At 53.0% G+C, this 11,008-nt stretch overlaps 1 protein-coding gene and 1 long non-coding RNA gene across 3 annotated transcripts in view; one reads left to right on the top strand and one right to left on the bottom strand.

Annotated features, from left to right (window-relative positions):
- Positions 1-105: 105 nt before the first annotated feature.
- The window catches only part of LOC148596322 (uncharacterized), a 172,013-nt gene continuing 161,110 nt past the window's right edge, over positions 106-11,008 (bottom strand). Inside the window, exon 2 of the long non-coding RNA XR_015913302.1 lies at positions 106-142. This is a non-coding gene — a long non-coding RNA (uncharacterized LOC148596322). The remainder of the gene's footprint in view (positions 143-11,008) is intronic.
- Positions 3,067-11,008, top strand: part of EPB41 (erythrocyte membrane protein band 4.1) — a 35,499-nt gene continuing 27,557 nt past the window's right edge. For both annotated transcript variants that reach the window (XM_088523496.1, XM_088523500.1), the window contains exons 1-4: positions 3,067-3,444; positions 5,422-5,652; positions 7,521-7,625; positions 9,852-9,894. In XM_088523496.1, the coding sequence (XP_088379622.1) occupies positions 3,067-3,444; positions 5,422-5,652; positions 7,521-7,625; positions 9,852-9,894 (757 nt within the window). The remainder of the gene's footprint in view (positions 3,445-5,421; positions 5,653-7,520; positions 7,626-9,851; positions 9,895-11,008) is intronic.

Below are 11,008 nucleotides of genomic sequence, written 5' to 3'. Positions count from 1 at the left end.
CTCTCTTTCCCTCTCTCTTTCCCTCTCTCTTTCCCTCTCTCTTTCCCTCTCTCTTTCCCTCTCTCTTTCCCTCTCTCTTCTCTCTCCTCTCTCTTTCTCTCTCCCTCTCTCTCTCCCTCTCCCTCTCTCTCTCCCTCTCTCTCTCCCTCTCTCTTTCTCTCTCCCTCTCTTTCTCTCTCCCTCTCTTTCTCTCTCCCTCTCTTTCTCTCTCCCTCTCTTTCTCTCTCCCTCTCTTTCTCTCTCCCTCTCTCTCTCCCTCCCTCTCTCTGTCCTTCTCTCTCTTTCCCTCTCTTTTTCCAGCGTTCTGCTTTGTTTTCCCCGTCCCAGATGGGTGGTGCAGGTCACGGTGCTCCAGGCCCCGCGCGCGGTGCGTTCGCTGGCGGTGCCTCCAGGCACGGGAGCTGCCCTCCTCCCTCTCCCGCTGTGGATTTCTTGCAAGGGCCCCGCTTCTAAAAACCAGGCTGTTTCATCTGTTTATTTTCTCTGTTTCAGAACAATTTCCTCAGTGAATTGTGCACTGCTTGCACATGTTCCAAAAGAGGAAAGAATGCATTTGGTAAAAAGCGCGTGGGTTCTGTAGCTTTTAGAATTTTTGCCTATTTTTAGCGGAGACCTTTTTCTTGCCGTCTCCGACACCTTGCGCTCTTTGCTGCGCGTTTCTGCGTGAGGTGGTCGGGCCGGCCGCTCCAGGGCGCGCGACTGGGGGTGTCACCGGGAAACACTCGCGTTCCCAGGAACGGCTGCTCGCGGAGGACAAAACCAAAACGTCGGGAATGAAGTCGGTTATGGAGTGATCCATTAAGCTTTTCTAGGGGAGGGCTTGGAAGCAGGAATAAGTTATTGTAGTATCGGATGGAAGAATAAGCATATGGTGCTGCTCTTTACTTGACTAAATAAAAGCCTGAAGCTCTCTGGCAGCTGAGGCAGCCACAGGCATGCACCTAAATAAGGTTTTTTTAGGCCACTTGTCACAAGACAACCCGAATGAGCAGTGTTTTTATTTTCAGAGAACTAGTCACACGTTACTTCGTGACAACCTTCTGCAAATACAAAGGAAGAGAAGTTTGTGGCTTGGGATGGTCGGTGGCAGTGGCCATCCATGCGTATTCTGAAGCTCCGTGCTCTTCCTGTGGGCTTTTCCCTGTGGTTTTCCTGCAAACAGCTGGTGCAGGAGCAGGGCACCCCGGTGCTCCGTGCGAGCTCGGCTCGCTTGCAGGCAGACCCCGCTGTCGCGATCGTCTCCGCGCCTCCCAGGCCTGTGAACTTGCTCCCAAATAACGTGGCCTCTTTCCTATGCTGCCTGCGGACGCTTTGGATCACAGCTCCGAAACGCAGCGGGTGAACAGCCCCGTTGACGGAAGGGAGGATGTCGGGGAGCGGAGGCCGCCAGAGGAAGCGTCTGTTTGCGGCCGGCCCGTCCTGCTTACGGCCCGGACCAAGCCCGTCGGCTCGGCCGCCCTCGGGCTCTGTTTGAAGTTTACGTCTCGGTACCGGTCCTTGCAAACATATTTATCCCAAATAAGCCCAGGGGGATGTGACTACAAAGCAGAGCGTCGCCTCCCTGCTTATCACGTCTTCCCAACGGGATCATCCCGTACTGCGTTCCCTGGAGGAAAGGAAATGACGGGCAGTGCTTGGCGGGTGAATTCTTCACGTGCTCCTTGGTCCCTTTTAAACCAGTGGTAACGTCAGCCTGGAGCCGGGTAGTGATTCCTCGGAGCGCTCCGGAGCTCCGCGTTTTGGGATGCCCGTTGGGTGCTCTGGGAGCCCTTGCTCGAAGTGCCCTCGTGCCTGGCACTTAATTTGGTTGAATTTGCAGTAGCCCTTAGTTTTCCTGGGATTTTACATGCAAAATGCAGACTCCTGCGAGACTTTCTGGGTGACCGTGCAAACCTGCCTCGGCGATGCCGTGTTCTCCGTGCGGCTGGAACGGGGCTTTCGCTGGTGCCACCCCACCGATGGGCCAGTAAGAGCATCCTCCAGCTTGCAGGGGCCTTGTAGGGCCATGGCTGGCCAAGAAACCTTGGAAAACCAAGGAAAATTGCGTTCCTGGAGAAGTTCAATGAATAAAGATCCCTTATGCTGCTTCGTTTTAACCGCAGCCTTAGGAATAAGAGAAACCTTTGCATTAAATGCACTGGAATAGGACTTTGGAAAGCTTGGAAGGCTTCTGTCTTTTAAGCACTCTGGTTATTTTGGCAGTTAGTGCGAGCCAGATTAACAGGAAAGGTGCTGAATGCAATAAAACATAGGAGGGTGGCATCTTCAGATGAAGCCTGCATTCCAAGTGCATGTTTACATGCGGAGGTTCGGGCTGGGGGATTGCAAGGCCTATTGGATTATGTGCTATTTGCTCGGTGTAAGCAGCGGCAATTTATTGCAGCAAATATATGTGATGCAACGTGCAAAGATTAGTTCTATCCTCTCTAAAGCGTGATTATTTGGGGTCCTTTTTATACCGTAAATAGATACTCTGCTCATGTGATTCCCGTCTTTTTGTGTCAACAACCCAGGCTGAAGTTGAAGCACGGGCTGCATCCTCCTAATGAAACAAACCCTGAAGAAACCTGCTCTCCACGATGGGGACCAAGTGGAAAGCTTTTTTGTGTGATTTTTTTTTTTTTTTTGGCTGTGCAATGCAGAGCACTCTGTGCTGCCATCTCTTTCCCTTTGCCCAATCCTACTTCCAATTTTTTAACCATTAGCTCCTGTCAGTACGTAGATTCCTCCAAGGGGAGAGCTGCCGTGCGGTCCTAAGAGCCGCGCGGGACGGATGGAGGGTGCCACGTTCGGTGCCACCTGGGTAGCGGAGGGGGGTCAGTGTCCTGCAGACGGGGGATGATGCATGAGCAGAGGTGGATCAAGGTGTTTCTGTCCAAGCAAATGGAACTGGAGCAAAATGAGTGACCTGTTTTCTGTGGGTTACTTTGCAGGTTGGCGTCGGCAGGACGGGGGGTGGGACATGGGGCACGAGCGCGCGGGGCTCAGTTCGAGCAGCTTCCTGCGCTCGTAAACGTTGGGGACAGTCTCGTGTGACGCGTTTGGCGCCTCCCTTGCAGTGCCATCATGACAACAGAGAAGGGCTCGGCGGCGGACGCCGAGGAGCGGGAGCAGCAGCGAGCGCAGGAGGAGGAGGAGGCCGAGGCGCAGAGCCCGGCGGGGCGGAAGGCGGCGGACGAGGAGCCGGGCAGGAAGGAGCGTCGCGCGTCCGAGGGCCGCGGCCTCTCCCGCCTCTTCTCCTCCTTCCTCCGGAGACCCAAGTCGCAGGCGTCCGAAGAGGAGGCCGATGGCCCGAAGGAGGGCGAAGGGGAGCGGAAGGAGCCGCCCGTAGCAGCCGGTCCCGACGAGGAGCTGCTGGTGAAGGCCCCCATCGCGGCGCCCGAGCCCGAGCTCAAGACCGACCCCTCGCTGGATCTGCACTCGCTGAGCAGCGCGGAAACACAGGTAACCCCTTCCCTTCTTGGACATGTCTCCCTTAACCAGAACCGTAAAAGCAAAGACCCCCGAGGTGCTGGAAGGGCTAAAACAGCTTTACAAAAGCTGTGTTGCTTAGTGTAGTTCTCACTTTGGTTTTCCTGTATCAGACCATACTGCAAAGTACTTTCCCCTGCAATCCTAATAATACATTAAAGCATAATATAAATGACCCAGGCCCCTAAGGATGCTCTGCTGAGTCTAGGAGCTCATGTGAGAACCAGGGTTTGGATTCATAACTTACAACAGAGAGGTTGTGTTTTCATTCAGATATCCATGTGCCCACAGTAAGGGCAGTGATGGAGAGCAGGAATTCCTAAAGAAAGGGAGTTTGGAAAAGGGTTTCTTGAACTTGGAGGGGTGTCAATATAGCAGATCAGGACTTGGACATCTGTTCAGCCCGGGCTGCTGCCAAATACAGGTATTCTTTCCTTACAAACCACAGAGAAATCCAGTGTGTAGGCTGAGGCCAGCTCCTAGGAGCTTTCTGGCTTCCGCTCTCCAAGCTCAGGAGCACACAGTTTGCAAGAGGCTCGTGCCACTTCTCCTGAGCAATGTGCTGAAGCCCTCGCGAGGCAGTGACATCCGGAATTGCTTCCCAGTAATTCCCCTGCACATTTCCAAGGGTCTCCAGGGAGGTGCTGTGTGTCAGAGAGGGCAGTCTCTAGCTTCCATCTGCCTTTGGGGGAAAATCAACAACTTCAGGCACTGCTTGTAAATTTTACCTGCTAAAAATCATGGAATTCATGAAGTTATAAAGAGGGCAGTAGGAAACTGGTTTTTCTTTTTCCCAGGTTTATGACCCTTTGAAAAACATGGGGTGACTTCTGCTAGTGTGTTTTACCTGTGCGGGTTGGGATTAGCAGAATGGGGAAGAATCGGAAATCCTCCTATAATTTCAGCCGGGATGTTGCATCTTCGAGGGGGGTAAATGTTTTTTTTTCCCCGTTTAACTTTGGTTTCCCTGTTCCGCATGGCCACGTGTGACCGTGCGCGGAGCGGAGCCCCTCAACCCTCCTTCAGGCCGCTCGTTCTGGGCGAAGCACTTGTTGTTTTTAGTTCTCCTTTTAGCCCGGCGCCGGTGGCTTTTTGAACTGTGGCACTCGGCAGATATTTGTGCTGCGAAAGCGTTTGCGGCGCTGCCTGTGTGAGAAATGCTGACCGCCGGCATTGCGGGCTTTGCCCGAATCTCCCCCTCCGATTATCCCGGCCCTGCTGGAACATCAGTCAGCAGCTCGTGGACATTATTAGTTTGGAAATACCGGAGCTGCCTCCGTGCAGTTGCGCCCGAGTGTGATTTCGTGAGATGCCATGGGGTGAATTCAGCTCACAGCAGGCTGGAAAGAAGGGGCTTTGCTCTCCTTTTCCTCCTCCTCCTGCCCCCAAATTGCATCTCTCTCTGCTGCTTTGGTGAATCCAAGTGGCTTCTAAAATGCTTCAGTGGGTGCCAGGGAGAGGGTGTGTGTCGAGCACAGGTGCTGCTAGGTCAGCTCAGAGGGCTGTGAAACCTCAGCACCAAATTCCCTTTTAATTCCCATGTCACCAGCCGGAATTGCAGAGTGTTGGATCAAAGCGAGTGTTCCAGGAGCTGGAACTGGGGTTTTTGTAGCTGATTTGCTGGGCCCTCGCCTAGGAGGGAAGACTTGCTGTGCACTGTCATTAAAGCAGTGCAGATCTGCATATCTAATCAGCCCTAATTTCTCTAATCAACCCTGTTTTCTTACATCCTTTATTAAATAAGCAGTCGAGTGGCTCGAAGGGCTGTTAGCCTTCCAAATCCGCGGCAGTGGGAGTCTCCCGAGGTGCCGTTGCTGGTCCTGGGTTACGTGTTCAGGGCAGACGACTCGCGTTAGGGGCAGGATCCCCGCGGCCGCGCGCTGCCCGTTTCACGTGATGCTGCTTTGTCTGACCCTGTAAATGCCAACGTGGCTGTGCCCGGGGTTTCAGCCCGCGCAGGAGGACAGAAAGGACGAGCAGGACCCCGACGGCAAAGACCTCCAAGGCAAGGAAGAAGGGGAAGTGAAGGACGAGGGCGCCAAACCCGAGCCCAGAAAGGAGACTCCGGAGCCAAAAGCAGACAAGGATTTGAAAGCTACCCAGAGAGCTGTGAAAAGACACAGAAACATGTACTGCAAAGTTGTCCTGCTGGATGACACCATCTTTGAGTGTTCTGTGGATGTAAGTACATTCGGGGGTTCTTTTTTCCCTTGTTTCCTTACCCCTTCTCCTTCCCTGGAAAAACTGTGCATCACATACTCTGCTTTGCTCCCAGTGCACAACACGACCGCCTTTGTTGCAGAAAATCTCACTTTAAGCCATAAGAAGCCGTGTGTTGTAAAAGCTCTGGGTGCCCAGGGACTTTTCTTTAGGATCGCTCGACTATTTCCGCAGTCCCTTGCTGTGCAAGGCTGGGGGGACCTCTTAAAAAATACGACGTCACGTGTCTCTGACCCCAGAGTAGAACTTAGTCTTTTTATGTCTGTCTGAGGTTGTCCGAATGTCTTTCATTTGATTAAAACCTGCTGCCAGGTTGATTTGTGCTTTTTGCTTCCCCTGGAGTACCTTGGCTTTTCATGTCCCTGGCTAACAGGACTCCTGTAGCTTGGATGCTTTTAAAAAAGAAGCTGCTTTTAGCTTGCTGTTGAATATGTTAGCAGTAAACAACTGAAAATCATCATGTTGACTTAACCGCGCTGCAAAGCGCTTGATCAGAGACCTTTCCTCCTGCTTTGCCTGGAGCACTGTCTCCCAGGACAGTCCTGCTGTCAGGACAATACAAAGCCAGCAGAAATTCCCGTTTCGGGATGGAAGTACCTGCCCAGAATACTGATAATCTGGATCTTCTGCCTGCTTCGTTGGCTCCGTTTTCCCCTGGTCCCAGCAGCTAAGCAGGCCCCAAGTGGGTATCTGGGCCGTGGCGTCCTGGGCTCCTTAGAGGAGTCACCTTGGGTGATCCTGGGCAAGTAGGTCAGTTTGTGTAACAGCCTCGCTGTTGTTGTGCCCGGGATCAGCGGAGCTTTTCCGCCGGGATCAGCCCGCAATCCTCGCTCGCGCTGCGGATTTTGCTCGCAGCCCCCCAGAGGCTGCCCCATAACTGGTGGGGCGGCATCTCCGGCCGTGGGGCCTGCGCACGGGGCCGCTTTGCTGGGGTTGAGCGGCTGCATTTGCCAGCTGCTCATCTCTAAGTGCTGCAATAGTGTCCCTAGATGACACTAGGCTCTAAGGACAGTGGTCCGGGGCGGGCTGGTGGCCCTGTGGACAAGTGTCCTGTTCAAGAGCAAACCCTCTCCAACCTTCTGCCTAGCTGGGCACCATGGAAGACTTTGCTTTCCTGCATGTCTCCTAAGGTCCTTGCAGGGGACGCATGCAGCATGCTCGCATGTGCATGCCTGCAGCACCCCTGTTGCACGGGACGCATGCAGGGGACACGTGCAGCATGCTTGCGTGTGCATGCCTGCAGCACCCCCGTTGCACGGGATGCATGCAGCACGCTGAGTCTAGACTTGCAGGATGTGTATTCAAAGCTCACTCTTGAAAGCCTGGAATAAAGCGAGCCCGTGGGATCGTGGATCATTTGCCAGCAGATCCTCCGAAGGGGGCAAAGCAGGAGCAGCGCCTTAGGGAGGCTCCAGCTGCGGCAGCGGAGCCGGCTCGCTCCTTCCCCGCTCTCCGGAGCTGCTCCGGGTTGCCGTAGCTCTGTGCCTCGGGGCCATTTTCCTTGTGCTTTGGACTAAAAGGGGGTCTGTTCCCGCGGCCAACTTGTTCCGTTTGCAGCTGCGGGATTTGGTGGGGAAGGAAAGCAGGGGGTAGGAGTGCTCAAAGAGCCTTGCCGGAGGCAAGGAGCGTGCGCTAAGCAGGAGGCGAAGCCGGATTTCATCAAATGGAGGAAAAGGTTATGGAAAAGCTGGTGCTTTGTTCCGAGCTGCCGTTTCTTCATAGAAGCCGGGTGCTTTTCGTTCGTTCCCTTTCTCCTTTCCCCCTCAGCCTCAAGCCATGAGGACAGGCAGAAAGCAGCCCATCCCATGGGATTTCCTTTGTCTCTGCAGAAACACGCCAAGGGGCAGGATCTACTTAAGAAGGTCTGTGACCACCTCAACCTCCTGGAGGAAGACTACTTCGGCTTGGCCATATGGGACACGCCGACCATCAGGGTAAGGAGCCTCCTGTGCTGTGCCCTGCACCCGAGGGCATCGTCGTTAATTTTGATGCCCCCCTCCCCAGGAAGGAAGGGATTAGGGCATCATCGAGGCAGGGAAATGGTGGATAAATGACCATGGGAGCGTGGGTTTAAGCCACTGAGCTGCATGAACTTGGATCTTCACCTGGAAAAAAATTGATTAGAGGTGTTTACTGCAAAGTGATGCCATTAAATTGTGAAGATTAGGTAGGATGCAAGATAAGATTTTCTCACTTGAGAAAAAGAACATTTTTTATTTTGTACTGAGACTTCAAGGGTAAAGCAGCTGCCATTAACTAAGGGAGGAGGAGCTGAGTGGAGGCAGGTTGCAAAAACTCTCGCGGTGCTGCAGTCGCTGCTCACCCAGGGCACGAGGCTGAGCGGTCGGCAGGAGCGACGGAGGCGATGGAGGAATCGCCGTGTACATCTCAAACTCTCATGTAAGGCATAAGCAAATGCCCATGTGGTCTGGGAAGAGCCTTGCTGTCACTTTCTCTTCCCTCTGTGACTCATGGCTCCCCCGCTGCCCAATTTGCACAACAAATCCTAGCTTTTGAATTCAGGCCAGATTTGTTTTCGCCTTGGTAGCTTGTCCCTCCAGCCCAGCATAGGCAAACGTTGCTGTTTTAATAACAGCTTCAGCTCATTCCCTGCACGAGGTTGTTCCTGGCGTGGGTGTGGAGCAAACCTAATACCCTGCTGTGGCAGTGCGGAGATGTGGGGCTTGGGCTGAGGTTTTGCTTTGGCTGAGGACACGTGCAGCTTTTCGAACCGAAACCCGTCCTGCTGCAGTTTTGCTCTGAGGTCTCTGTTTGGGTAGGCTCAAGCAGTATCTTGTCCTTTAAACCCTTGGTGGTGCTTTAGCTGGGTGCCTGGCAGGCGGCTGCTGTGGCTCTGGGTAATGTCACTAGCCCCAGGAACGTCGGCTTGAAATCGACGGCCCCTTCCCTGCCCGGCTGCGCCCGTCCCTGTCCTGCTGGTCCCCGTGTCACTCGCAGCAGCCGCCTGTGAACCAGGACACTGGAGCTAGAAGGTGTTCAGCACCAAAAGACTTAATAATCACAAGGAGGGATTTTTAATATACGGCTACATAAACGGCTGCTGTTTGTGGCAGGTGGAGCCACAGGCTGCGTGAGGGTTTAATTCCAGAACTGCCCCCTTTTAGAGTCTCTGTTTTGTTCTGATGGGGGGAATCTCCCCCCACTTCGTTTTTTTTTTCTTCTTTAATCCTTCTGGTTACGTTTCATTGAACCTCTAAATCTCAATTGCCATCTCTGCTGCGTGAGCTTCAAAAATGAGCCGACCCCACAGGACTGATTCCCTGGGAGAAATGATTGGAATGGGGAATGGATGGATGAGCCCCTGCACTCCGCCTGTGGCCGCGCGGTATGGGAAGCTCATAGCCATGATCGTCCCCCGTTGTAGGGATCAAACCTTCCTGGGGATGCATCCGAGGGCGGATTGCTTCCCGTCACTTGCACCGGGCATCCCTGCATCCCGGCATCCGTCATCGTCCGCCGGATTAGGCGGCAGGATGGGAGCCACCCAGCCCCAGGGTGCCAGCACCAGCCCTTCAGGTCATTAAGATCATAGCTCTGAGCAGCAGTCCTGGGGATCTTGCTCCCGGGCAGTGTAAGGGTGGAGATGGGTGCCTGAAATAGAAGCAGCCATTGTGCTGCCCTGGGAACCGCTGCGGGCTGCGTCAGGGCCCTCCGAGCCGCGCGAGCCGCAGCCGCTGCCCAGACGGGCGGTTTATTTCTTTTAACGATAGTGCAAACGGGAGCTGGTAGTGCAGAATCCGCGTGTACAGGTCACTTCGCTTGGAAGCTACTGCTGTGATGTTAGGAGCCAGCATCGAGTCTCTCCTTTGATTTTTTTCTACTCCTTAAAGAGCATCCATGTGGTTTCATGTAATACTTGGTTGTATGAAATGCTGGATTAATAGGATCACCTGGAGGGAGAAAACCTAAGTAAAAACATATTCCTGTGCTTCATTCCTACAATACTCTAGGTAAAGGATTGCAAATTCGCCCACTGAGGCTGCAGATTGGAGTACAAATTTGCACAACACCCAATATCGTGTTTCCATGGCCGCGGCAGTGTCACGCGTCGCCTTCCCGCGGTATTTTTAGCAAATTGCCGTTTGCTTTGGTGTTTCTGAGACGTCTGTTAAACTGCAAATGTTTTTATCCTCTTCCAGACGTGGCTGGATCCTGCCAAAGAAATAAAAAAGCAGGTTCATGGTGAGTAGAGCACATTTATCCTGCTGGTGTCCGCGTGCTTCCCTCCCCTTCCCGCCCCCTTTCCTAAATACAGACGCTCTTGGCGAGCGAAGCAGGACCCGAGGATCATGGAGAGTTCAAGCGCGGGTGTCTGGCAGGGATCAGCACAAGTTCAAGCAGTCTGTGCATCCTTCCTTTTTTTTTTTTTTTTTTTTTTTTTGAAGATATAGTGATGCTCTAGATTTGGGAAGAACAGCAGCATTTCCTTGCAGGAAGACGTAATTTGCTGTGTGTTCCGGCTATGGAAATCTCTGCTCTCCCTTCTGCTGTAGAGATGCGGAAATAAGATACTTGCTCCCTGTGGTAGCATAAAAAAATAGGCGTCAGGGAACCGTTTCAATCTAAACGGAGATTGGGAACCCCTGAGGTTACATATTGAAGTAAGGTTTTGTGGACTCTTCTCCTAATCAGGAATCCAAGCAGGATGAGAATGATAAATATATAATATACTCAGATAGTATCAGGACAAGTAGTGAAAGAGTCTATGTGATGACAAGGGCAGTGAATATTTTAGAGGCGTTTATTTTCCACGAGGGAAAAGCCTAAGGAGTGATTGCTTCAACAAAATAATGCCATTTTAGGTACACTTCTGGCAGGGGGGTGCAGAATGTAATTTATCGTTAAGTTACAAATTAGCACTTTGCCCAGGAGCGGGGGGAATTTGGGCTAGTAAGACAGTTAAAATGGCAAGCTGTTTGATTGTACGAGAGGAGCCCTTGCTGATGGAAGGGCAGTCGGGCTCCATGTGCTCCTTGCACTGCAGCCCCTGCTACCTAAAATATTTCCGTGGGATAACTTGTTTTGAGCTGTGCGTAACAAAAACAACCCAGCTGGCATTTGATCCCAGCTAGGCTGTTGCATAAGAATGAAACGCACGCGAGCTCCTTCCCCTTCCTCCCCGTTTGAGATTTGGGTAAATCTCTTTGCAAACGCAGGAATATCTTGTGTGACGCCAGCGCAGCGGCGGTTTGCGGCACGCGCTCCAATCGGAGCTTCGTGACAGAGCTTGGCCCTCAGGGCTGCTCTCTGGCACGACAGAGGTGCATCTTCATCTCAGTTTAAGTCTCCTGTTTTC

The sequence above is a fragment of the Tinamus guttatus genome, unplaced genomic scaffold, assembly GCF_059628265.1.
Source record: "Tinamus guttatus ecotype Peru unplaced genomic scaffold, ASM5962826v1 Tinamus_guttatus_pri_ptg000014l, whole genome shotgun sequence".
NCBI classification, from domain to species: domain Eukaryota; kingdom Metazoa; phylum Chordata; class Aves; order Tinamiformes; family Tinamidae; genus Tinamus; species Tinamus guttatus.
The sequence above is the reverse complement of the archived record's forward strand: the minus strand, read 5'-3'. Positions and strand labels throughout refer to the sequence as shown.